Source organism: Vigna radiata, unplaced genomic scaffold (assembly GCF_000741045.1).
Source record: "Vigna radiata var. radiata cultivar VC1973A unplaced genomic scaffold, Vradiata_ver6 scaffold_100, whole genome shotgun sequence".
Lineage (NCBI taxonomy): Eukaryota > Viridiplantae > Streptophyta > Magnoliopsida > Fabales > Fabaceae > Vigna > Vigna radiata.
This window is the reverse complement of record NW_014544133.1, coordinates 1310507-1335632: the sequence shown is the minus strand read 5'-3', so window position 1 is coordinate 1335632 and position 25126 is coordinate 1310507. Positions and strand designations below refer to the sequence as shown.

The 25126-nt window shown below is 32.4% G+C and overlaps 3 protein-coding genes across 9 annotated transcripts; all 3 read right to left on the bottom strand.

Moving 5' to 3' along the window:
- Positions 1–1263: 1263 nt before the first annotated feature.
- On the bottom strand, positions 1264–3534 carry LOC106755292. Its single transcript, XM_014637409.2, has 5 exons — positions 3069–3534; positions 2612–2711; positions 2379–2517; positions 1632–1727; positions 1264–1544 (listed from the first exon to the last, which is right to left on the bottom strand). The coding sequence occupies exons 1-5, from the start codon at positions 3352–3354 to the stop codon at positions 1407–1409; spliced, it is 759 nt and encodes a 252-aa protein (XP_014492895.1). The 5' UTR covers positions 3355–3534; the 3' UTR covers positions 1264–1406.
- Positions 3535–4011: 477 nt separating this feature from the next.
- On the bottom strand, positions 4012–9851 carry LOC106755334 (vesicle transport v-SNARE 12). Its single transcript, XM_014637477.2, has 6 exons — positions 9647–9851; positions 9446–9553; positions 8701–8759; positions 8415–8603; positions 4668–4838; positions 4012–4420 (listed from the first exon to the last, which is right to left on the bottom strand). The coding sequence occupies exons 2-6, from the start codon at positions 9540–9542 to the stop codon at positions 4268–4270; spliced, it is 669 nt and encodes a 222-aa protein (XP_014492963.1). The 5' UTR covers positions 9543–9553; positions 9647–9851; the 3' UTR covers positions 4012–4267.
- Positions 9852–13176: 3325 nt separating this feature from the next.
- Positions 13177–21796, bottom strand: LOC106755318 (protein UXT homolog). Of its 7 annotated transcripts, none has more exons than XM_022778243.1 (9): positions 21484–21796; positions 19637–19747; positions 19135–19230; positions 18618–18998; positions 17133–17239; positions 16808–16837; positions 16461–16562; positions 15921–16028; positions 13177–13959 (listed from the first exon to the last, which is right to left on the bottom strand). In XM_022778243.1, the coding sequence occupies exons 5-9, from the start codon at positions 17225–17227 to the stop codon at positions 13803–13805; spliced, it is 492 nt and encodes a 163-aa protein (XP_022633964.1). In that variant the 5' UTR covers positions 17228–17239; positions 18618–18998; positions 19135–19230; positions 19637–19747; positions 21484–21796; the 3' UTR covers positions 13177–13802. The 7 variants fall into 7 exon arrangements, with proteins under 7 accessions (XP_022633964.1, XP_022633965.1, XP_022633968.1 ...); XM_022778244.1 differs by having other exon boundaries at positions 18618–18993; XM_022778247.1 differs by having other exon boundaries at positions 18618–18821.
- Between the last annotated feature and the right edge of the window lie 3330 nt (positions 21797–25126).

Below are 25126 nucleotides of genomic sequence, written 5' to 3'. Positions count from 1 at the left end.
TATATATATATATATATATATATATATATATATATATATATATATATATATATAATTTTTTTTTTTGTTTTCAGAAAAAATATTATTTGACACATTTAATTCTTTTACATTCTTTTGATACTATTTTTTTTATTTTTATTTTTTTTCTTAAAAAATATAAAATTTCATATTTTTATAACTATTTTATTTTTATACTATGTGTTAAATGAATCTATAAATGTGTTATTATATTATTGTTCTTGAAAAATATTATTTGACTACAAAAGTTTATATTTTTATAATCATATTTTATTATAGTATTCTCTATCAAATAAATAAATGTAAAAGTGTCTTCTAGTACTATTATTCTATTACTCTTACTTCATTGGAGAACTTTTCTTCACTGCATTAAGAAATGGCTCGTGCTCATCCACCAAAGGGGGTCAAATCATGCTTTCATTTTGGACTAAACAATTAATTTAGTCTATGAGATTATTGTTTGTTGCTATACTATTCTATAAATTTAAGAAAAAAAAGCTTAAATAAACTTTTGAAATACTTTAGAATTCTAAATATTTTCTCTTTCAATTTATCATATTATTGCCAAATCAAATCAAAACTATCTAATAAAAGGATTTGGTGTTTTCTTCGACAAAGTTCAGCATAAATATTTTTGAGAAAAAAAAAATTATACTTTTTTATATGCTAAAATTATATAAAAAAAATGTAGAAGTTTTCTCTAATAACTTATCTCAATTCTCTTCTTTTCTTTTTTAAACTTGTACGTAAGTTTTAGCTTATGAAAAAATTATTTCACTTTTGTCGTTTTTCTTTTATCTCCTTTATTGAGAAACTTATCCACACATCATCTTTCATAAACCTAAAAGATAGGATCAGCACCCAATGTTTTGCCACATGGTAGTGATAGGTAGCTTATATATAAATGAATATATTAAAACAAACCATCGATTTTATGTCAAAAGCAATTATTTTATTTTCTTAAAAGTTCTGGAACTAAATAAGCTATGCCCAAAATTAATACTTAAATAACCAGATTAGGGTATAACCAATAGTATTTAATGTTCCAACAGTAAGCAACATCCAAGAGATTTCTTATTAACATGCAAACATTTTATACACGTAATGTGGATTTAATATTGCATCTTTTCAAAACTTACAATTTAACAATAATTAATTCTCAAAATACTTATTTTATTAAGCAAGCACAAGCATTGGACAACCGTATACATTTTTCTTGTTACCATATGCATTGAGTATAAGCATTGAACAATCATATACATGCTATATTATTTTTAATTATATGATGAATGAATTTCTATGAATATACATATTTTGTTCCTTTGGGGGGCTAAGAATATTAGCAATTAGCACAGATGCTTCCCTCTCATCAAAAGGGAATATGAATTTCACATCAAATCATCTTGATCTTCAAGGGACCTTTTACGAGCTCGCAGATTGAGTTTAAGACTTTCAGGAAGAGGAGGTGTCCTCCCTCTGCGGAATAGAACTGCAAGAGCCCTCATTTTCTGGCAAAGATCAAATATCTGCAAGAACAAAGCAATTGTTGTGGTACATTGTTTCCAAGCAACAGAAAGAATAGTGACAAATGATAATTGGTTTGTTATTTGTACCGATGAGGCTTCTATCTCGGCAACACCCTCACAACCCTGACCACCTCCTTCTAGCAAGTCACAATACTTTACTGCCTCATTTTCATCTTCAAATACCTGCAACCATATTGTCACATTGTAATGGATTAAATTATCTTCGAATACATTGAAAATTACAATAAACCATGCAATATGTTATGGACACAAGATTGTTCCATTGCATTTAGGCACATAACTTAGATGTACTTCTGCAGATATTGTTTCCGTTGTTCTTCAATCAAAATTGGGGTTTCGATTTTATAATATGTATAGGAAAAGTTGCATGAGAGATGGTGTAAGTTTTCCTGTTGGAAAATCCAGTTTAAGATTTTAAATTATGGTAACTGTTTAATTTCTTGAAATCGTGAGAAATTACAAGTAAATGCAGCGGATGGGGTCACAATAGCAACAGTGGATACATCAAGACATTTAACATTGAGGTTGAGGCTTTTCAGTTGCAGATCCCTTCTTAAAACCATAATCCAATTCTAATAGAAGAATAGTCCCAAAAGTACATAAACAACTGCATTTTTTACATGCGTCCTGGTTTGCACTAACCAAAGTAACTGAAGTACCCTATAAAAAGTGGCTTCAAATTGAAGAAACCATATAACGATTGAATTCAAACAAAAGGTAAAACGTATATCATAATATTTCGACATTAAAAAATGTTCCCACATGTTTCATGAATAAAAACTAAATCAGAATATCATGCGTAAGAACACATACCAGTACTCCCTCTCTAACATCTTCCACAAGCATCTGAAACTTAGTAGTCCCTCCCCTCGCCTGTTTGGACTGATTTCCAATTCCAGATCCCCACTTGCCTCCTTTAGAAAACAACAATCCCAGTTCTCTTTCAACCTCACTGTCACAAGAAAAAGCACACTCAGCTAGGAGAAATGCCAAACACAATAACTAAGAAAAAGCACACAACATATCGAATCTCTAATTAACCCAACCTTCTATTTCTGCGGGTCTTCATTGTGCACAATTGATTTTCCTTTTGCGTGAGTACATACACGGGCTTCGAAGTCTCCCTCCAAGGGTTGGCATCTAAAACTGAATAAAAATCAAGGAAATATAAACAACACATTAACAACAATTTTCTTTCACACTTTAATTTTTGAAGGTAGAACAACTATAACATTAAACTACGCACTTAGTCATTATGACAATCTTTATTTCAAGTTTTACTCCTTACAACTACGGTTATGCAACTGTAAATTCTAATCCCTACACAGATAAAAGTTGATTTTGGAGGATAAATCATCCATAGATCACTACGGTTAGTCATACATTTTAGCTGTTACAATTGAAATATGAATCAATTACTACATGCAAAAAAAAAAAAAAAATGCATCTATGATCCCAACCAATGTTTATGCAAGAAAAGGAAAGAGAAGGTGTGCGTAGTACCGTCGTAGCTGCTGGAATCGAAGGACTGCTGGAGGTTGCGGCGCATGTCGTAGGCGCGTGAGGAGACGCGTTTGACAAACTCGTTGGAGGTGCCTGGAATGGCGCCGTCCATGTGGAGAGCCCTTTCGAGGTCGCCGTCGGTGCCATCGCCGGCGAGGGTGCAGGAGACGGACACGTGGCGGCGGCGGCTTCGGGTTCGGGCAGAGAGGAAGCGCGGAGGGAGACGGCGGAAAGGGTGGCTGGGAGGGAGCACCATGGAAGGCGAGACGGAAGGAAGGGAATCCATGAGAATGAGAGAAGAGAAATTGGGAAGCAAAGGAAAAATTGAAGTTGAGTTTGTGAAATTGGGAAACAAGATTTTTTGTTAAGTGGGGTCCACGTGGATCTTACTTGTTCCAAGTTTCAGTTCATATTTCAGTTCCTCATCATTTTCTACTCTCTACACACACATTCACTACTACTACGTCGTTCCTATCGCCGCTACTATAACTTACACGCTATTTCAAGATCCACGTTTTTTCTTTATTCTTCCTACGACTCAAAATCATTTTTAATTAATTTAAAGTCTTACTCTAATCTTGTTATTCTCGATATCAAGTTTAAGTGAAAAACATTTTTACAAAAATTAAATTAAATGTAATAACCATAATCTAATAATATTACCAATCCTTCTTAATTAATGTTAACTTTCGTTTATTTTCTTTATAATTTAGTTTGGAAGTAAAATATTTTCTCCTTACTCAATTATATAGATCAAAATTTTTAATAAACTTAAATATAAACAAGATTTAACTATTTTTATTTTATTTAATAATATCATAAACATAGATTTTTTTTTTTTCTGTCAAAGCACATTTTTCACATAGGCACTCGCACACAGCATTAGTTAGCACAAAGATTTGGAAATCATGAAATTCAGATATGCTATTACAAATACATCATGTCATAAAAAGAGTATACTCGAACAGACTTACTTGCATTAAGTAATTGTTCTTACAGTTCAAAAGAAAAACATAATTAAGAGCATAAAAAGCAAGGTATATCATTGAAAACTTTCAATCTTAAAAATAACAGAGGCGAAATAATTGCAGGGATATATGATAACGCCACCTATGTCCATACGTTTCCTATATACAACCAAGTACATAAAAGCATCAAACATTGCTTCCATTCTGTCATATCTTGTATGATTTTATAAGCTAATGAGATAGCTTGTAAAAAAGAATAACAACTATAGCAAAAACAAGAGCTCCAATCACAGATGCAACGATCCATTTGTTCCTAGTTATTCTCCGTGACATGGTAGTTAAAACCTTCTTACTCTTGTCAATAGCATCATCTACCCCATGAAGCTGCAACGCAAGGAAAGATGACCATCAACCAATAATCATCACAACTTCTCATTGCATTTGTTAAGTTGAAGGAGTTTCATAATCTTGTTCCCCAAAGAAGTGTCATGATTGGTTTTAATACTTCTCAGATAATAAACATCATCTCATGATTCTTTCCTAGTTCATGATAAAAGGACTAAAACAACCTAAAGTTCACACAATCAGAATTCAACTTTAAAAAATAAATAGCTTACACATGTCAACATACCCTTTTATGGGAGTTCAATAGAGTCTCTCTCTGACTGTGCAAATCCTGGAGGATGGAAACACCAAGTTCTTCAGTCTCCAGTAAGGTTCTATGGCTCTCCCTTATTCTCTCACTGGAGTGGTTTAATCTCTCCACAGACATAGTTAATCTTTCTCTCTGATCAGCAGAAGCCTGCAATGTTATCCATATTTCCCAACCAAAAAATAGAATAACATCAGAACCGTTTACATGGCTTACAGGTGGAACCAACTGCAAAAGCCTACAGAAAACAAAAATATGCATCTAAGCTGCACTCTCAGTATATATAAAACAAAGCCCAAGATATGCATATGCACACGTCTGCAACCTTATTGCAAGAAACAAGCAAACCTATTCTCATCACAAGCATAACACTCTCAATGACTATTAGGGTGGCAAAACAAACCATTTATCCATCATTCATCCTATCTATCCACAAGAAAATCCATCAAATTCATCCATTACAAAAATATAAAAAATTGGTTTATATCAAATTAGTTTTATAGGATGATTAAGGAATCATCTCTATAAATACAATCAAAATCAACACACCTAATTTTTTCCATAATTAAATCTATCTTAAATTAATTTTTGCCAAAAGTTTTCAAAAATGTTTTTTTTTTTAAATTTGTTTTCCAAATTTTATTTTGTAATTTGTTTTAAAAATTTATTTAATCCATCCAGGAAAAATTTGTCAATGGATGGATGAATTTGACTTTTATTAAATGGATCAGATTTTTATTAATTTTTAATGGATCAAAATGGATTGATGGACTTTTTTTTTTCATCTGGTCCATTAATCTGAAATAACATATATCCTATCCATCCAATTTGCCAACCCTACTATAACCAGATATATATGACATGCTTAATAATAACAACAACAATAATACTTGATTAATGTCATAATTCACAGGTTGCTAACAAGAATTCTACTATAAATACTCAAGTAATAGTAGCCTGCAATTAAACTGGCAAAGGTAACTGATCAAACTGACATTAACACACCTATTTCTTCAAACATCAACGGTGTTAAGGAACTAATTGGATAGCAAATTAAAGAGGCTAAAGACAAAACATTAAATACCCCAACATGATCTACTAAAAATGGGAAACATAACAATGAAAATAAGTAGTAAACCAGAGGCGAAAATTAGAGTGCAATTATGAAAATGTTCAATCAATGGTTAATTAGTCAGAGTAGGGTACTTACAGAAACTGTTTATTAGAAGGAGCAGTTTTGATTCGTTACCAACCTGGTAAAGTTTTGGCCATTGACAAGGCAATCCAGCTGCCAATGTAGCTAGTTCAGTACCACTACAGCATTTATATTTTTTTAAAAAAAATGTAGTCATCCATGTGACATGCTATGTTGGACTTGTCAGTCAGACTTGCATGTTCTAAAACTGCCATTTTGGCATGCAACTCCCACATGGCACGTTACATAGACTATCTGTCCAATTTAAAAGAATATGTAAACACTGATGTTGCACTGAACTTGCTGCTTTGACTAGCAAATTGATCTGGTAAACAGTCAAAAAAATAACACTTTGGTAATATGTTTTAAAACAGCCTCCTTTTGGTAAATAGTTTCTAAAAGTCCCCTACTTTGGTCAATCATCTTTCAATCAATCAAAAGATCACTTGTTTTAGAGCTTTAATGGTAGCTACGACATGAACCAACCTTCCCAAAATCTTAAGCTATTAAGTTAAGACTCTAAAATGACAAACTATGTTATATTCCAAGCATGTCCCTTCATGCAAAAGCCTTTGGGCTTGAAGTGTAGACAATGCACAGGTCCACCTATCTCATGCTGTAATTATGCAAGCAATCAACAAATAAAAAAGGTTTAAATCCTTTTTTGGTCCCTAAGTTAAGTTCTGATGTTCAGTTTAGTCCTCGCTTTTAAAAATGTCAACCTTTAGTCCCTATGATATGAAAAATGTATCAAATCGTTCCTCATGACAGCACTTAATGAACAATAAATTACATATTTTCATACTTAGGTATCCAATATTTTGTGATTTGTTAACGGAAGGTGTTATGAACAACAAATCACTTAATGAAAAACTTGTGATTTGTTAACGGATAGGGACTAATTTGATACATTTTTCATATCATAGAGACTAAAGGTTGACATTTTTAAAAGCGGGGACTAAACTGAAGATTAAAACTTAACTTAAGGACCAAAAAAGGATTTAAACCAATAAAAAATGTTGAAAAGAAAGAATGATGACAGCACTGTACCTATATTTTATACATAAGACGCAGAATCCATCTCATAAATTTAGGACATCATTTCCCTAATGATAACAAATATCTGAAAAATGTTTCCTGTAATATCTTAGCAGACCCCCTCAAATTAAGATCTAAGCTAGTAACAAATATCCTCTTTAAATAAAAGAAATCAAACTACATAATCTGAGATTTGAAAATGAAGGGACTGTGATGATTCTTTCGGACTATAGAAGGGCCAACTGATACTTTTGGTAAAGTCATGTGAGTAGATTGATGTCTCTGATCTCATAGTGTATGACTTGAAACAAAAGAGAAAATCTATCAGAACAGTGACAAAATAGGGGATTGGTTGCAATGACAAAAGATTATTCAAATCATGCTTATAGTATGAATGGCAAAGTAGATACGACCTAAGACAGAAACACGAGTGCAAGAGCACGACCAATGAAAAAAGTTATCAGAACAAAGAACACAACAAGGATTAAAAAAGGATGAAAAAGGTGGCTGAAAATGTGTTTGAAATATGGCAATAGAATGCGTAGCAATACAATTGTCTGAAACACACTAGTAATACCATAATATGCAAGGTGGAGGCTAAGATGGCAAAATATATGGTCGGAATGAATAACACATCTGGAAGACGGCTGAACTTGTAGGAATCAATAACTTAACAAAGGGGATTTAAAATGTCACAAGATGTTGGAGGTTGACACAGCATGGAAGATGATTAATTTGCAAGAATAATCATGAGATTAAAGTAGAACTCAGAATTTTAAGAAGCATAGCAATGAAACAATGATAGGTAGGTCAAAAGGACTGTATTGCTCTAATACAATGTCGAAATTTAAGAATAGTGTTTATTCCAAGATAACAGTCATATATTCATATACAGGGCTAAGAGAATCAAGCTCATAAGTTTAGAGATTAGAAACAAGGACAAAAATCAATCTACCTGCAGAAATAATAGAATAACAGAAAGATGGTATAATTTCCCTAATCACATTAATGGACTATTTCTCTAATTATAACAAATATATCAACAAAAAAATTGTCACTTGAAACACCTTAAAGGTAATACAGTTACTATCATGAACCAATTATTCCAAAAGCTTAAGTTGCTATCTGAAGACACACTAATGATTTTTCTTAGAAAGTGGGATAGGCCTAACCCAACCCTACAGATTTGATCATATCTCTAGCCAGTATGGGATCTCCTATAGTTTTACATTACATTTCTAACATATTCCTTCAGGTTTGAAGCAAAGATAATGCAACTGTCTCATGCTGAAACTAAACATTTTTTATCAAACTCTAGACAACTTGGTCATAAAAGCTTTGATACCATGTCAAGGAAAGACTAACGATAAAAAAAGTTTAAACTGTTAATGAAGATATTTCATATCTCTAACCAACAAAGCCATAAACTATTTTCACTATCCTTTTAAGAAAAGGATGCCATAAAGTAATACAATCTAGGGTTCCGAATCTACCGAATGGGTATCTGCCATGCCAGCCTCCAACAATTCTTCACGGGCAGCCTCGTCAGAATTAGGTGATGTTAGCCTTTTAAATTCTTTTTTCAAGTTACTTAGATCAGATTTGTACTCCCTCAACTTTGCGAGAAGCATTGCCTTTGCGCTTGGCTGCAAACTTCTTGCCTCAAGGTCCATTTTCCGAATCTGAAGTGGGAGAAGAGTGATATAGAAAATGAATCGAAGATAATACCAATAAATAAAAATAAAGCACGAACACATAAGAAAACATTCATCTTAGTACCAGGACATCAGCGTCATCCAGTCCTGCTTTGATCTCAGAAAACTTCTGCAGCTTCTGTTCTGAATAGTGTTGATTAAAAAATCAGTAAATAAAATTTAACATTAAACAATAAGCCATCATACATCTTCATGTTACATAAGCAGACTCCAGAAAACGTCTGGCTCGAAGCACAGTAGATAAAATCCTCCAAAAATTTGTCTAAGTTTTCACTTTCATCAAGTAACGTAAACACTATTATCAACAAAAGAAACACGTGAACCATCGATGTCACCAGGGATCACCGTTTAGGACAACAGCAACAAGCGAACATCTGAGAAATCCAAGAACATGACTAGTCTCGGTAGTATAATTAACCAAACTGACCAACAATATAGCAAACTTCATCGAATCACATGGATCAAATCACATAGAAGTCGCACAAAAATCATTGAGCACGACAAAACAAGGACTTTTACTAGCTTTGACCAAATCTTGACACTTAAACAATCCAGCACAACAAATTTTGAATAATAAACCCTAGTTTCCCTTCTCATAGCCATGGTTTATGAGGGGTTCAGCTAAGAGAAAATTCATTTCCCAACACACGAACTCTTGAGCCAGATATGCATCCTATGATGCGTTCCGAGCCAATCACAGCAAGAAAGCAACAGGGGCAGTTCAAGACACCAAGCAAAACACAGAAATAAGCGATAAACGAAAAAAAGGGGGGAACTAAACGACAATAAAATTAGGATTTTGAAGGCACCTGGATCAGAAACAAGCGAGGTTGAACTACATTTGCGGGAGAGATTAGCAGAGAGCTCACAGTACTGGCGCTCATACCCTTCGAAAACCTCACTCATCTTGCCACACCCTTTGATCGAAAAGATGAAGAAATTAAAATTGAAAATTGGAAAACAGAAATAGAAACTGCATGAATGCAAAGTGATGGATGATTCAATTTTACCCTAATTTGAATGGAAAAGGGTGCGAGGGATCTGAACAAGATTGAAGCTTTGGGTGTGTTGTTGGTGTTAACAGTGAAATATCTTCGTGGAAGATGTGAGGTGAGGAAGAAGCAAGACCAAACAACTTTCCCTTTGCACTGAATGAACTGTAATTTCACCAACCGCAGGGAAGGATCGCCTGCGGTTCGGTTCGAACGCTTTGGTATGGATGATACAAGTCAATAGTCAATTTTTGGTTTTACCAAAGCTTCTAGAAGTCAAACTAAATTTTTCTTTAAACTTCTTTTGCCTAAATTGAATTAAGAAAATAATTTATGTTTAAGAGTATTTGGTCATTAAAAAAATGATTTTTATATTTATAAGAAGAGAGAGATTAAAGAATAAAATAATAAATGTAAAATATCTGTAAAAATTTGGTACTTTGTCAAAGTAATATTATTTTTTATTTGGAAAATGTAGATTGATAAAATAAAATTTTACAGCTGATTTTTATTTTATTAAGGAAATCACATTCTATCATTAGTAATAAAAGAGAAAAACATTGAAAAAATCTTAATAATAGTGAAAAATAAGTTTAACATAATGAATTCTATGAATTAAAAATCATAAAACATTAACTTATTTTTACTTATATATTATATTTAAAACTTAGTCATCATTATATTTAACGTATTATTATAGATACTTGTACCATAATTTGTTGTTAATTCAAGTAATGACAGAAATCAGCTATATTTTTATAGCATTAAGAATATTTTTATCTTTCTATGGATTCACCATTTAAAAATAGACTTTTGGTTAACAATATTAGCAAAATACAATACTATCATCATCTTTCTTTAGTCAATAACTAATACGGTTATTAAAGTGCCTCTCCTCTAGTGAACAATATTTAGCATCTTTCTCCTATTTATTTCGTGAATTGTAGATAAATAAAATATCTATTTTGTCTATGAAAAAGTACATAAAATTTTGAAGAGAAAAATAGGAACCATATTTAGATATCAAGAAACCATATATTTGACCATATTAATAAATTAGTATGATGCTGTTCCAAATTAACTGGCATTAAGTTCGAGTATTGGATATGTAAAAATATTCAAATAGAAAGTTTTGAGTGCATCTCCAATGAAAAGAAAAAAAAAATATGTTATGTGACTTATTAAAAGAATATACCTAATAATATTCATATTCTATAAGATACCATACATCATAAATATTTTTTTGCATGTTTATTTTTAAACTTCTTATATGTTTGAACTTTTTCATATCTTTTAAAAAGCACTTAATAATAAATCTTATAGATTATTTATTCTAATTTCTCTCTCAAATTAGAGAATACAGATTGTATTTACTAAACTTAGAACAAATAAATTCAATTTGGAGACCTTTCGATGATTTTGTTAATACATTCACAAGTTGGTCATTTGATCCAACAAACTTTGTGTAGATTTCTTTGGCCAATAATTTTTCTCTAATAAAATGACAATCTATATCAATATGTTTAGGTTTCTCATGAAACAATATATTGAAAGCAATATGAAGACATACAATGAGATAAAAGAATAATACAGTGAGGGTTCTGAGTAGAACAACACAAATGAGATAAAAATAATAATACAATGGAGACACACGCTATTAACTTAAAAAATTATAAATAGAATTAAGGTTATGAATAAAACGAATACCTTTACAAATGGAAATAGGCAAAATAGAATCTTCAATATCAGAAGTCGTAGTGTGGGATGATGATGGTGAGGGACTTGATGAAGAGGATTCATAATGTGGTATTTGACTAGACATTGGAGTCGAAGGTGATGAACTAGGAGAATTAGGCAGATGTGAGGAACTTGAAGTATTATAAGAAGATGGAATAGTGTTTTGAATTGTATTCATAGAGGGTTCAACAAAAGGCATAAGCAAGACCTATTGGACAAAGATTACATCTATACAGAGGAAGGGAAGAAAAATGTTTCTTCAAAAAAGGTGACACTTGCAAAAGTGTAATATTTCTTTGTATCAAGGAATAACATCGATGCCTTTATTGAAAACAAAAATATCCTAAGAAAACACATTTGATGACTTGGGTTGAAAGTTTATTTAATACATGATGTACAAAATATACACAATCAAAGACTCGGGGGAGGTATCTGAAATAGAATATCATTTGGAAACACAATAGAAAATGGAACTTTATTATTCAAAGACGAAAAGGACATTCTATTAATAAAATAACATGCAAAAAGAATGGCATCACCCTGGACAAAAACATTGGCACCAGGCAACAATGTACGAACAGTTTCAATTAAGTGTCTAATCTTTCGTTCTACTATACCATTTTGTTGAGGTGTATGAGAAAATGTAGACTGATGTAAATAGCCATGTGAGTTTAAATAAGTGGGAAAACCAGAAGAAAAGTATTCTTTGACATTATCACTTGTTAAAACCATAATCTTTTTCCCAAATTAATTCTTGATTTCATTAAGAAATGATGTAAAGATATTCAAAAGTTCATATCAATCTTTCATTATGTAAACCTAAGTACGTTAAGAATATTCATCAATAAAATTGAAAAAATAACAGAACTCAAAGGAAGAGACATAACTAAGACCTTAAATGTCAGAATGAATTATAAAATAGATATAGTTGCATCTTGTTTCACTTCTTTTTGGAAAAGAAGATCGAAGATGCTTACCTGATTGACATGACTTACATTCTAAGACTTGAAGTTTGCCAAACTCGAGATTCATCCTTTTTAATTTTGATAAACTTGGATGACCTAAGCAATAATGCAAAGATTAAGAGATTGGGAAGCTAAACAAGATACAAATGGTCTTGTACCAAAATAATAGAACCCTCTAAATTCATATCCTTCACCGATCAATCTCCTATACCACAATATTGTATAAGAAGAGAATTGACATCAAAAGTTATAAAACAATTCAAAGATTTAGTTAATTGACTTAATGAAATTAGGTGAAAAAGACAATGAGGAATAAGAACATTATTGAGGTTTGAGAGGAAGAAAGGGAAATTTGACCAACTCCTTGAAAAGTCGTGGCAATTAGTAGCAAGTGGCAACAGACAATGTCGAATAACAACGGACAAAAACTGAGATAATTCTTATACTAAACAGATACACAACAAAACAGAATTGACCAACTTGAGAAGAGAATAGAGATTTAAAGTGAATATTTATTCTTATCTCAATGTGTTGCTTTTATAAATTGTTATTTTTCATTACATAACATAACTTTCAAAAGTTTATTATTTTAAACAATATTGTTAATACATGTTTAGCCATTTTGAAGCCTTTTACAAAGTAGTCCCGATTAAGGAAAATGAAGGAGATATGGGAATGGTATGGTGATGATGAAATTAGCATAGCTGAGGAAGCTGGAAATTGAATGCATGAACATGGTTTAAAGCTTGCACAAAAACAAACAACAACCGTGACACAGTGAAAGGATGGCGATGTTTTAGACCACAGTGAAAGGAGAGACAAAATGTGAACTAAAAAGGATCCAAATGGAAGATGAAAACCCAATCCCTATAAGCTTAAATTGATGTAAAAATTAGCGAGCAAGAGGGAGGTTTGGTTTGGTCATTCCCTCCTAATTTGACTTGCCATTGCATATTCAAAGGAAAAGTGTAGGCTAGTGTTGTGTGTTTGACATTGAGTGAAGGACCATGTAAGATGATATAAATGCCCTTAACATCTCATACACTCTTACACAGACAAATTGCAAACTGCATAAAGCAACACCTATTTGGTAACTCACATTATACCCTCTCATTTAATGCAACTCAAGCCTACCTCCCACTTTTCTCCCTTTTTTTCCCATTACTATATCACGCCAATCTCAAAGACATGCAACATGACCCTTCTTCTATTTACAGCTCTCATCACTTTTATCTTATCCTTCTTTCTAATAAGCCTGATTTGCTGACCCAAAAATACAAAAACTGAAGCCTGATATTGAAAATCCCCTAGATCTCGCCTTGAAATATTACATGAAGGCTGAGGCATCACAATGGTACTATATAACTACAAAGAAAAAAGGCTAGCTAAAAAACCTAATAGCATTTAATGTATCTTCATGTACTTGGTACAAGATCACATAAAGAGATTTAAGATTTTGGGGTCGATAAATATCAATCTTTGTTTTTGTTCAGCATTTCTTCTTTACATCGTTGAATGACGGCTAAAGACATGAGCAACTTGGTATATATTTGGTAAATATCAAAATATCCGCTCTGGTAAGGCTTTCTCAGCTGGAAGTTGAAGTAATTCTCGAATCCCTTCACAAACCTGCATTGTAAGAGTTTAAAGTTCATGGAACTCTACAATAAAATAATTTTTATTGGATGGAAATAGATAACATATTTCCTAAAATATCTTGATGGAAAATTCAATCCTTGGTTACTAGAATTATCTTAACACCACCCATCATTTTTTTATAGAAAAAACCATCACTTAACTTGGGCAAATCCACTCAACTCAGTCAAACCTACAATGGTCAACGCAAAAACAGACAGACCCAAGTAGGTTGAGTCCAGTCCATTAAAAATTAGCTCACTTCTCAGATGTGCTAATCCTATGAATTGACAATAAGACCCATAACTTGGGGACAGTAAGGTGAAGTGTTACCATGCATATTACTTTTCTCAATATCTAAACACTTAATTCAACATTTCCTAGTCCAAGAATATAAATATATTTAGAAAAATAGGACAGCAAACAATAATTTCCTTGGTAGACTTCAACTTGATCTTCATGCATCTCTGTTTATGTCCCGTGACTAGAAAATTCACAACAACCTATGTCTAAATTCACAACTAATTATAACATTATTTGGATAATTAATCTAACATAGTCAAACGAGTGGTAATAAAAGTTTAAGCAGAGCAACACGTTACCACTGGTATTCAAAACAAAACCATGCATTTTGTTTCAATTAACATATTTGGTAATGTAGATTACATTTTAATGTCCATAGTGAATTCTATTGGTATGCACCAGTTCATGCTAGAGCAAACCCCCTATGAGGTAGGGTACTTTTTCTTTTCTTAGTGAGTTGACCCAAAAATTGGTCATAACCTACATGCCATGTAGGCTTTTGGCCTCAAGGGCATTAGACCCTTTGAGGGTTCTTCAGCTTGAGCTTCCTATCTGTCTCATGTGGTCTTAGGCTGTGTACGATTGCAAGCTAATATTGAAAGCTCTGATAAGTAGTACGTAATTAACTAATTACCACCACTTACGCAAGAATAATTATAAGAAGCAAAGAAATTAAGGACATACAAGCTTGATTTGGGCTTTAATTGATGCAATCAACCGGGTGTACTCTTCTATCTGCCTGCAACATAAGCATGCCTTAAATATCAACATGCAACATTATTTTCAGGTTTCAACCTTAAAATGAAAAGGATATTGTCGAATATAGAGAAAAGCTAGGTGTAGGGTTAATGTCCCTGGTATCTAAAATACACATAGTGTAATATATTTATAATGAAGAATGATACAAGTACATATGACAACAACCAAACATAAATATGGTAAATAGAAGATTGTTTACAAACAATATAAACAATATCTACCAATATCACACATATAAAATGCCTATGTTTCCCTAATTAACAATAGAGGCTATGTTTTCCTAATTAACATAAAACACAATATATCTAACAAAAATGAAACTACCTGACCATGTTTAGACAGATAGACAAAGAAGAACGAAATGAAGATAACTTTGACCCTCATGACCAAAAGATAAAAAATAGACCAAAAAGTTCGAGACCTTAACACAATTCCAGGACTAAACGCATTAAATTTAAACTAGGATCTATTAACTGTTTCCATAATGATGTTTGACAAAACTTTTGTAGTTGTATTTTGACATCTAATCTCATAATGGAACAAAGACTGATATCATATTACCCAAATTGCTTAAGCACACATTTTTATAACGTTAATCAAGCCTTCTAAAAAATCTTCTCTTTCTATATTAGTGAAATTTTTTTAGTGTTATGACCCACAAACCATCCCGAAAGTTCACTAACCTAAGTTACACATACATCAATCATCAACTCTCAGCCTATGAATGGCCAAAACACATGCAATGGAAGTGAGATTAAAAAGGAAAACCACAGAAAATTTTTCTAATGTCAGTCATATGAAAGATAAGAATCCTACATAAGTATAGAATACAATCATTTACTATCCCTCTTAGCCAAAGAAATAACAAAGCACAGCTAAAGAAAACAAAGTACCTGGCTATCTTTTCTTCCCTTTTTTCTATGTAGTTCAAAGCCTCAGACCAAGTAAACTCCACATGGAATCCAAATCCTATATCCACAAATATGCGTTGAGTATCTGGCCTGTAAAGTTTAAATAAAATACATGAAATATATGAGATTTACATTTCATGGCCTTAAGACAAAAACAAAATGCACAAATTATAATGCACAAATGAACTAGCTGTACTAGTAATGAGGGAGAGGTTTCCCTGAGTTTAAATCTCTGTCCATTGATTGTACCCAAAAGAAGGAGGGGAGTGGCAGTAGAACGGTGTCTACATCCACGTTGGCCCATGTAGCACAAATCCTAATGGTTGATAAGACGATGATGACTGACGTTGATAATGATAATGATGTATGGAAAATGTTGATGACTAGTGACTACAAAGATAAGATATGCAATTGAAAAACATGTTTGGTCATGATTTATATGGACTAGTGATAAAATATGAGTGCCCCATAGCAAAACTAAAAAAAAAACAAAATTTTGTGAAAAAAATTCTAATGACTTACACTTCTGCCTGCAGGTATACTTCAGACCCCAGATTGACCAAAGTTCTTAGACTGGTTACACTATTCTTCTCGAGGTTTTCAATGTTTCTTCGCAGATCAGAACTAGTGAACAAGTCAGGTGATATAACAACGTAGACATTGCTTTTGACTTCTAGGTGTTATTCATTAGAAGCAGATTAATCTCAAATTCAGTTCAGCCTACTACTAAGATTTACATGATTTGAACTTTCAATACTACTGCAGACTTTATGAGAAATGAATAATAAATAAAGTTGTTGTGTTGATGTTTCAGTCTTACAAGGTTATTAATTGATCCTATCTGCACACACAGAACCTAAAAAGGATACAAAATTTTCTGTTGTTCAAAAACCTTGTCCCTGAAACAAAGAGATGAGAAAATGAGTAAATACCATTAAACACAATTTGATTCATGCACATATAAAACTACTTTAAATCCATTTTCAAGGACATAAATTTGAGACCTCAAAAAACCTAGAAACACACATAAATTACTTATTATAAAGAATGAACTAACTATATAGCTTATATACAAATAAATTTCCCATTAAAAGGATTTAGGGTATTGATAAAAAAAACACATTTAGTAAGACAAGCATTTCATACAAATTGTTTCAAAACAATAAATAGAATGCACAGGAGCAAACATTATACCGTTGACTAATAGCATGAATAAGATCAGGTTTCAAGCGTTTGTCAACAAATTCTTCATACTTTCTAACTTTCTCCTGCCGTGCGTTGTCCTCCATATAATGAGAGTCCTAGTAAAGGAATGACCAGCAACAAATTGTACTATATTAGTAAATGCACACACAATATCACATACGTTCATGCTTAAATAACTAACACTTATCAACAGACAAACATGATTGAAACATTACAGATATCCTAACTTGTGGTTCATTTGAGCATTTTATCGAGTATGAGGGGGAAAAGGAACAAATCCATAGTAACTATATTTACAACAAACACTTTGCTTTATTTTCATAAAATAAACAATAACATTTTTACAAAAACAAAAAAAGAGTAGATAACAGATCATTGAAGATACTCCAAAGAGAGAGAGTTTAATATGATCGGAAATTTTGCCAAATAATTGTTTATTCTAGACTTTGATTTTGTTGAAGGATACTCTTCTACTGTAAAGCCACAAATCCAAGGGAATCCAGTGGTAACTTTAGACGACAAATGATAAAAAAACAAATTGTTGATGACCCTAGCACAGCCATGATTTATTGTTGAAAATCTTCATGGCTTTATCATTCTGATGGTGATTAACTTCTGAAAACTACAAATTTATACTTATTTTAATTCTCACTTGACGAACAAATTTTAATTAATAATAAACAAACATGGAAAAAATAAAATAGAAAATATATTATAAATACTAGTATTTCATAAGAAAAAATCAAATGAACAAATTATCATCGTCTCTCGATTTCTTAGTCAAGAAAATATTAACTTTGGTTATTGGATTTAAGTTTTAGAAGTTAAATTTGGTTATCACATTTAACTATTCCATATTCATTTTTACGTATAGGATACATCTAGTGGAAACTTTTGTTTATAGTGAGAAATAAGAAATACAAAGTACAAACAGATTGCGTTTTGGTTATGTAGTTGGAATGGGCTAATTAATCTGAGCAAACATAGTTGACATGATTTGTTACAGAACCATAACATTGAACCAACTACAAGAGAAATATAATAAGGGGGGCAGAGGGAACTCTTTGGTGTGCTCTAGAATGCTGAGCCACTTAGCGGCTAGCACACGACATGAAACTTGAGTCTTTTTTTTTTGAAGAAATTAATATTGGCCAATAGTATTGTGCTTGGTGGATTAAGTGTTCAGTTGTTGGACTATGCACGAAGCCATACATACACCAGTATGATAGAAACAGCCAATAACAATTGGCTCCAGACATTACGCAATCCAAAAATGAAATTTCGGATTGCATAACTATTTCCAACCATCTTTTTATACATAAGAATTAAGCATTTCGTATCCAGAAAGACTCGTGCGTTACATTCGTAGAGAGATAACTGGATGATTGATAAATAACCACAGAGCACAACACATTCAACAAAATACTAAACACATGTTAACCTAAAATGCTAGAACGTAGAATTGGTAAATACCTGACGTCCCACGCACCCCCTTCGTCTCCAATCTAGCTAAAGCTTGCTCTTGCACACCGTTCTGCTTTGAAGACGGTGATGGAACACTTTAAGCAACCAAAATGTGCTTGCGAACTGTGAGTGGAGTGGACAGCGATGGTGACTTCTGACAAATGGGCCTGAGCGGCGGCTGGCTCTGAGCGACGGCGGGTTGAGGAAGAATGGCTGTGAGGGTGTCTTGATGTGAGATGGTAGGCGTTCTTGATTTTAGGGTTCTCAATTTTACTTTTCAATATCAGTGAATTATCAACTATTCCGCACAAAACACATAACCAATAAATAAGCCAAGCTCAATTCTTTGATATGATTAGGGGTGGGCAAAATGTAACATACTGCACTGCACTATAAAAATTTGTGGTTAACTATAACTTAGTTCAAAAAAACTGCACTGAACTAAAAAATAGTTCAAAAAAACTGCACTGAACTATTTTTTAGTTCAGTTTAACTGAACTGAACTAAAAATTGTCCTTGAAATCACCATGAGTTTGAAAAACCACCCACTGTTGTCAATAACTGGCTCCACGCTCCACTGGATATGGCTCTCCTCTTTAAAATGCCCGAGCATATAATTCACCTAGTTATATATTTCATCATGAAATTAAAAAATAAAGAAAAGTTAAAAGCATAGCAGAAGTGATAAAATAGATCTAACACCAAAAACAATCTCAGTATGATAGGACAATTCCCTAACACCAAAGACAATCTCAGTGTCAGCCAACTTTTTGATAGTGTTGCACTAAAGATTACATCTATAGCCCCTTCAATACATATAAATGTTTATGTCAAGAAAAATAAATGCAGCATTATTCAATGAGACACTCATAACCAAACAACATGCAATATGCTAATAAAATAAATAAAGCACAACACATAAAACCACAAGATATACACAGCTATTGTATGTTCTTCACAAGCAAGCATTTATAATTAGAATGTGGAATTTATAAAACCATAAACAAATACGAAATCAAAATTGATACCTTCTTGATTTGCGTCTTGACCTTTTTTGTGCTTTCCCTTCTGCAGTTCAGGACTATAGGTTTTAGTAGATCCAATTCTTCCCTTTTTTGACTTAGTTATCTTCTTTCCATCTACAAAGGTAAAGATTCAAATCAACATATCAAATATAAATCAGCATGTATCACATTCAAATGAACAAATAATGTTATGCTTCAACATTTTTGATAGTTGTACTTGAAACTTTCAACATATTGTTAAAATTTAATAGTTCAAATAATATTAGTTCACATCTAGACTAGAACTTAGCATTCTGCCTAAAGGTCAAAGGAATTCTCACCCTCATTATGTTCACCACAATTAATTATTTTAATAGTTACGCTTGGAAGTCCTTCTTCATCACCCACATTAAACAACCTGTACTTTCTCTCAAGTACGTTATTTCTACATCTCTCTGCATATGAGCTTAACGAAAATGAATACTCTTAATGAAGCATACAAAGCACACCCTCTTACCCTTGGTGATTTGTTAAAGGAAACCATTCACCTCAGTAGATGTTGGCTCCAACCCTTCCTTTTGACCCTGACTAGAGAAGGTTTTCTCCCTCACCATAACTTTGTGGGTTTCCTTCAAAGAATCACACGGCCCATCATCAGCCCTAACCAAGTCACCACTGAAATAATATGAACTGGATAAAAGTGGAAGCTTCATAGTATTTGAAACTAGCTCCTCCATAGTCGATGCATCTGTACTTTGTTCCTTGCTTGACAACACTCCAGCATCAATCCGACCATTCTTCTTTGTAGAACCCTTGACTTCCATTGAGGATTCACCACCCTCTAGAGATTTCATTTTCCTATCACTCCCCCGTGACAATTTTCTATCTACTTTCACATTATTAAATTCATTTAGTGACATGTCAAAAAATTTCTGTATCATCCAGATGAACAAGACTAGGAATGCTATCTCTGGCACGCATTTCCTTTATAGTTAATTCAATGATACTTTCAGAAAGTGGTGACAATAGCTAAATCTTTCTTCTCAAGTTAGTGTTGGATATGCCCATTGAATGTTTTCTATGGTCATCTCTTGCACTATTTAATGTTTACTACCCTGCAAGAATTGAATGCTTAATGTAGAAATAAGAATAAGCACTCATATTAGTTGACTTTTTCCAACCCATCCTTACCATCTTATTAGTGTTTTCTTTAATCTTTGTTCCAATTAATTACACATCATTATTTACACAATTACATCTGATTATGAACATTAGCAACATTACTACCGCGTTTGGAATGAAATCTAACGCCAGCAAATACAAACCAAAGCATACAACCACTTAATGATTCCCCAAAATCCACACAGATTTTTCCTAAACTCTATCCTGCATCAATCAAAACAAACTAATTATCCAATGTCACCCTTGAAAGCCTGTCTAAAAGCGGAGTTAACATAAAAAACAGAGTTAACCAATGTACCCAATGGACAAAAAGTAAAAAGATCATATAAGACCCTTCCAAAGCAACAATCTTTCATTAGTTTCCATCAAATTCCTCAAAAAAATCTAAGCTTTGAACAACATACAACACTAAAACATACATAATTTTGAAAGAAACCTAAAATTAACAAAGAAGAAGATAAACACAACATAGCACGAGTCATTGACCTCTCTCTTTATTAATCAATCTATAGGTTAGAGAATCTACCCTTATCCAAATACAAAAAATAAAATAAAATCTTCCTAAATAATTAAAACTCCCACAAAATCCAAAAGAAAAATCAATTGTTACCCAGATGAATACACCCTCATGTGCATCGCTTTCCAATTTTATTTATCCCTTTTGAAAGGGAAAGGAAAAACATTCGTACCTTTGGCTTGCAGAGTGATATGCCTTTGCTTCTCGCCAAAGGAGAAATGTTCTCAGAACCTTCGACAATGGTGGTAGAGTCTACGATAGTTCGGCGACGGCAGGGTGCGGCAAAGCTTTCGACAACAACGAGCCTTCGACAGCGACGAGCCTTCGACGGCGGCGAGTCTTCAACGGCGTCGAGCCTTCCACGGTGGCGAACCTTCCACGGCGATGAGCCTTCAACCTAGCAGTAGCGAGCCTCTGACGAAGGAATGTAACAAGCAGAGAAAATTTTGATCCCAAATATAAAACCTAAACAGTATATACCAGTTAACTGTACTAAAAATTAAAGTAAGTTCAGTGTATTTGAACTGAATTATGAAACCACTATTTTTTGGTACTATTTTAACAATTTTGACACTGCACACGTATCAAAATATGATTGGACGATTTCAAATTAAAAAAGCTGAGATAAGGGTATGTTTGAAAGAAAAAAACCAAAGTTTGTTTTTTAATTTAAAATCGTCTAACCACATTTTGACACGTGTACAATGTCAAAATGATGTCCAAAAATAATGTTAAAATTTTATTTTCATTATTAAATAGTTAATTAGGTTATAGTAAAAATAGTTTAAGTTATTTTTAGTTTAAAAGAGTACGGATAACTACAGTTTACAGTTTTTAAGTAAACTGTGCCCAGCCTATTTCGCATATTTCCAATGTTTATTTCACACTTTGTTATTTTATTTTATTTTTCACTAAACCCTTAACCATATACACAAACCTTTACTCCACCTTATTAAGCTTTGACCAATTAAATAAAATGATACTTTTATTAATTTACTATAAAACTTACGAGCTTTCCATACAAACCAACCATTTAATGAAAAATGTTTTCTCTTCGAGAGGATTCAAGCTCTTTGGAAACTTGTCCTAGCATCTGCCTTATCACTAACAAGTCTCATTCACATGGTTTAATTTCATCCTCATTTAAAGAGGAAGAAGAAATGTGGAAGGAAGAACTTTTAGGGAAAGAGGGAAAGAATGCTCACTTTTTACTTCTTTAGGATTTATGCTCATGGTTCTCTTAGTAGGATAGTTAGAAGCTATGTTTCCATATAGTAAGCACTTAAAACATTGTATAGAGTTATGGTAATTCCTAGGTGTATTGGTCCTATTAGGTGGATTTTGAAAGTTCTTCAAAAGATTCTTGCTATACTTTATTTATCTTTCTAACTACTAATGTAGTAGTCATTGTATGTTTTACTCCTTTTGGTCTTATTTTTCTTTTTCAATTGTGTTTCAACTTTAATTGCCAAGTGTAAAGCCTTTTCAAGTGAAGAACATTTATACAACTTAATCACATCTTGAATTTTCCTCCTAAGTCCACTTTTAAATCTAGCTAACTTTCCCTTTTTACTATGAAATTATAAGTCCAATTTGAGGAGTAAAGACTCATTAACTTGGCACAATCATTCACACACAAACTTTTGTTGAAACCTTTGGAGTTTCAAAAGAGTCTCCTTCCTATGTGAGAAAGAATCACTCTGATTAAGATAAAAGAGATAAACTCTAATATTTTTGAATAAAACTCAACTTGTTTCATTGATAAAAATGATTTTCTTATATTTAACCATTAAAATTACAAAGGATTTATTAATTATAATTACATCTCACTTAAGCTAATAATTATTCACTTAAACTATGATAATGGTCGCATTACTTGATAACTAATTGTTGAGATTGTTGATAAGGGAAGTACTGGTTTAGCTAACCTTAATCTCATAGTGCTCTAGTCACTCTAGTTTTTAATGATGACAACACATTATTAATAACACATGTATTGTTTTGTGTTACATGTTTTATTCCTCATTGTGGATGATATCTTATTGAACATGTTTGTGTTGATCTCGATATATGAATGCATTCACCGAGCTTATTTTGATACATTATTTATGATTGCATTACATATGTTTTTAAAGAGAAAACCACATGCACTTTTATGAACTTATATTGTGTGGCATAACTGCAAATTTTAAGTCGACTTCATTATGAAGCAAGTTGATTAAAGCTCGTGACTATGCATAGATTTTCAAAAACAGTGTTGTGAGTGATTTTGTATTGAAAATTTTTTCAAACTGAGCTAATGTACCTAAGTTGACTACATGCGTAGTGGATCCGACTTAGTTAGTTATTTGATTTGAAATTCTGTTATGCTTATGTACAGTAACAGTTATATTTTAATTGTTGGTCAAAGCTTTTATTAATAGTCAACTATATTAAATACAAAATCAATTTGGTTGTTGTTGACTGCTACTATTTGACTTAACAGTTATAATTGTCTGATGACAATCGACTTTATTAGTAGCACAGTCAACTATAGGAGCGTCTGATTTATAGAAAACTATAAATAGACGTGACTCAGTTGATCACAAAGACTTTGGAAATTCTAACACTTTCATTTTGATTTACATATTGTGATCTCTGAGAATTTGCTCCGAGAACTCATCAAGAAAACCGTAGTGATCTATCTTTTAGGAGGTTCTTTGAAGGAGACGTGTATTGAGCTTACTGTTTGATCAGATTCTGCACAGCTAGTGTATTCTTGTTGATTAAGACTGCCTTCAATCTACTAGAGATTGGTTTTTCCTGTTGTGATTACAGGAGGTTGACTCGTGAAGTTTGGACACTTTGAGGATTGTTCAAAGTGGGGTTAAAGATTGCAGAAGAGGGGATATCTTGTTGCAAATCTTTGTGTGTACTGCCTATATTTTGGTTAGAGGGTTAGAAAGGTGTTTTATATTTTTGACGTGGAGGTCTCTATAAAAGTCTTGTTGTAAAAACCTTGACCATTATAGTGCATTTGCTTCCGAATTGTGGAAGGACACTGAATGTAGGCATTGAAGCCAAACCAGTATAAAAATCTATGTTTGATTTCTCTATCCTTACACTTTTACATTCAGTCGACTTACCTGTTTACGTAGTCTACTTTGTATTTCCGCTACATTTAGAATTTTCATTCCTTGTGATTCAAAAAAATGTGTAAAGGTTTACACTTTGAGAAAAAGATTTTAAAAAGACTCTGATTTTGAAACCTCATCAATTCACCCCCCCCCTCTTGATGTTGAAACGAAGCCAACCTTTTTCCAACACTAATTATAATTGAAATTGTGACAACCAAAAACAATAAAACTAAACCTGCTTTACTTAAAAAGCTAGCCATCTAATTTTTTGTATTCTTTGTATTGTAACATTTCATTCATGCAATTATTTACAACTAGCTAAAAACATAAGTGTTAACCATTCTAAACCAACAAGTGGTACTCCTTTTCTTGAATTAAAACAATGACAATTAGATTTCATTAAAAATTATCATTTCTTTTTTCTTCTACCCAACTATATTCATATCACTAAGTGTAACACCCCAAAAATATAGCTGAAAACTATATTTAAGAATCCTTACATTTACAATACAGTAGAACAATTACAAGAAAAAAAAATTAACTCACAATTATACTAAAATAACCATAAATTTAAAAACTTTACAAAATCCTATGTCGATGCAAAGATAAGAACAAACTGAACGGTCATACAAGTAATGTATAAACTGAACGGTCTTAAGCTTATTACAAAAAAGAGTACAAGATTGAACGGTCTCACTC

Coding starts and splice junctions, on each gene's coding strand:
- LOC106755318 (XM_022778243.1), bottom strand. CDS start 17,227: ATGGAGGACAACGCACGGCAGGAGAAAGTTAGAAAGTATGAAGAATTT. Junction 16,029..16,460: donor GTATACCTGCAGGCAGAAGT/GTAAGTCATTAG, acceptor TAAACTTTACAG/GCCAGATACTCAACGCATAT. Junction 13,960..15,920: donor AGGGAAGAAAAGATAGCCAG/GTACTTTGTTTT, acceptor CTTACAATGCAG/GTTTGTGAAGGGATTCGAGA.
- LOC106755292 (XM_014637409.2), bottom strand. CDS start 3,354: ATGGATTCCCTTCCTTCCGTCTCGCCTTCCATGGTGCTCCCTCCCAGC. Junction 2,518..2,611: donor AAGACCCGCAGAAATAGAAG/GTTGGGTTAATT, acceptor TTCTTGTGACAG/TGAGGTTGAAAGAGAACTGG. Junction 1,545..1,631: donor CCGAGATAGAAGCCTCATCG/GTACAAATAACA, acceptor TTGTTCTTGCAG/ATATTTGATCTTTGCCAGAA.
- LOC106755334 (XM_014637477.2), bottom strand. CDS start 9,542: ATGAGTGAGGTTTTCGAAGGGTATGAGCGCCAGTACTGTGAGCTCTCT. Junction 8,760..9,445: donor CTCGCTTGTTTCTGATCCAG/GTGCCTTCAAAA, acceptor AACACTATTCAG/AACAGAAGCTGCAGAAGTTT. Junction 4,839..8,414: donor GCATGGCAGATACCCATTCG/GTAGATTCGGAA, acceptor ATAACATTGCAG/GCTTCTGCTGATCAGAGAGA.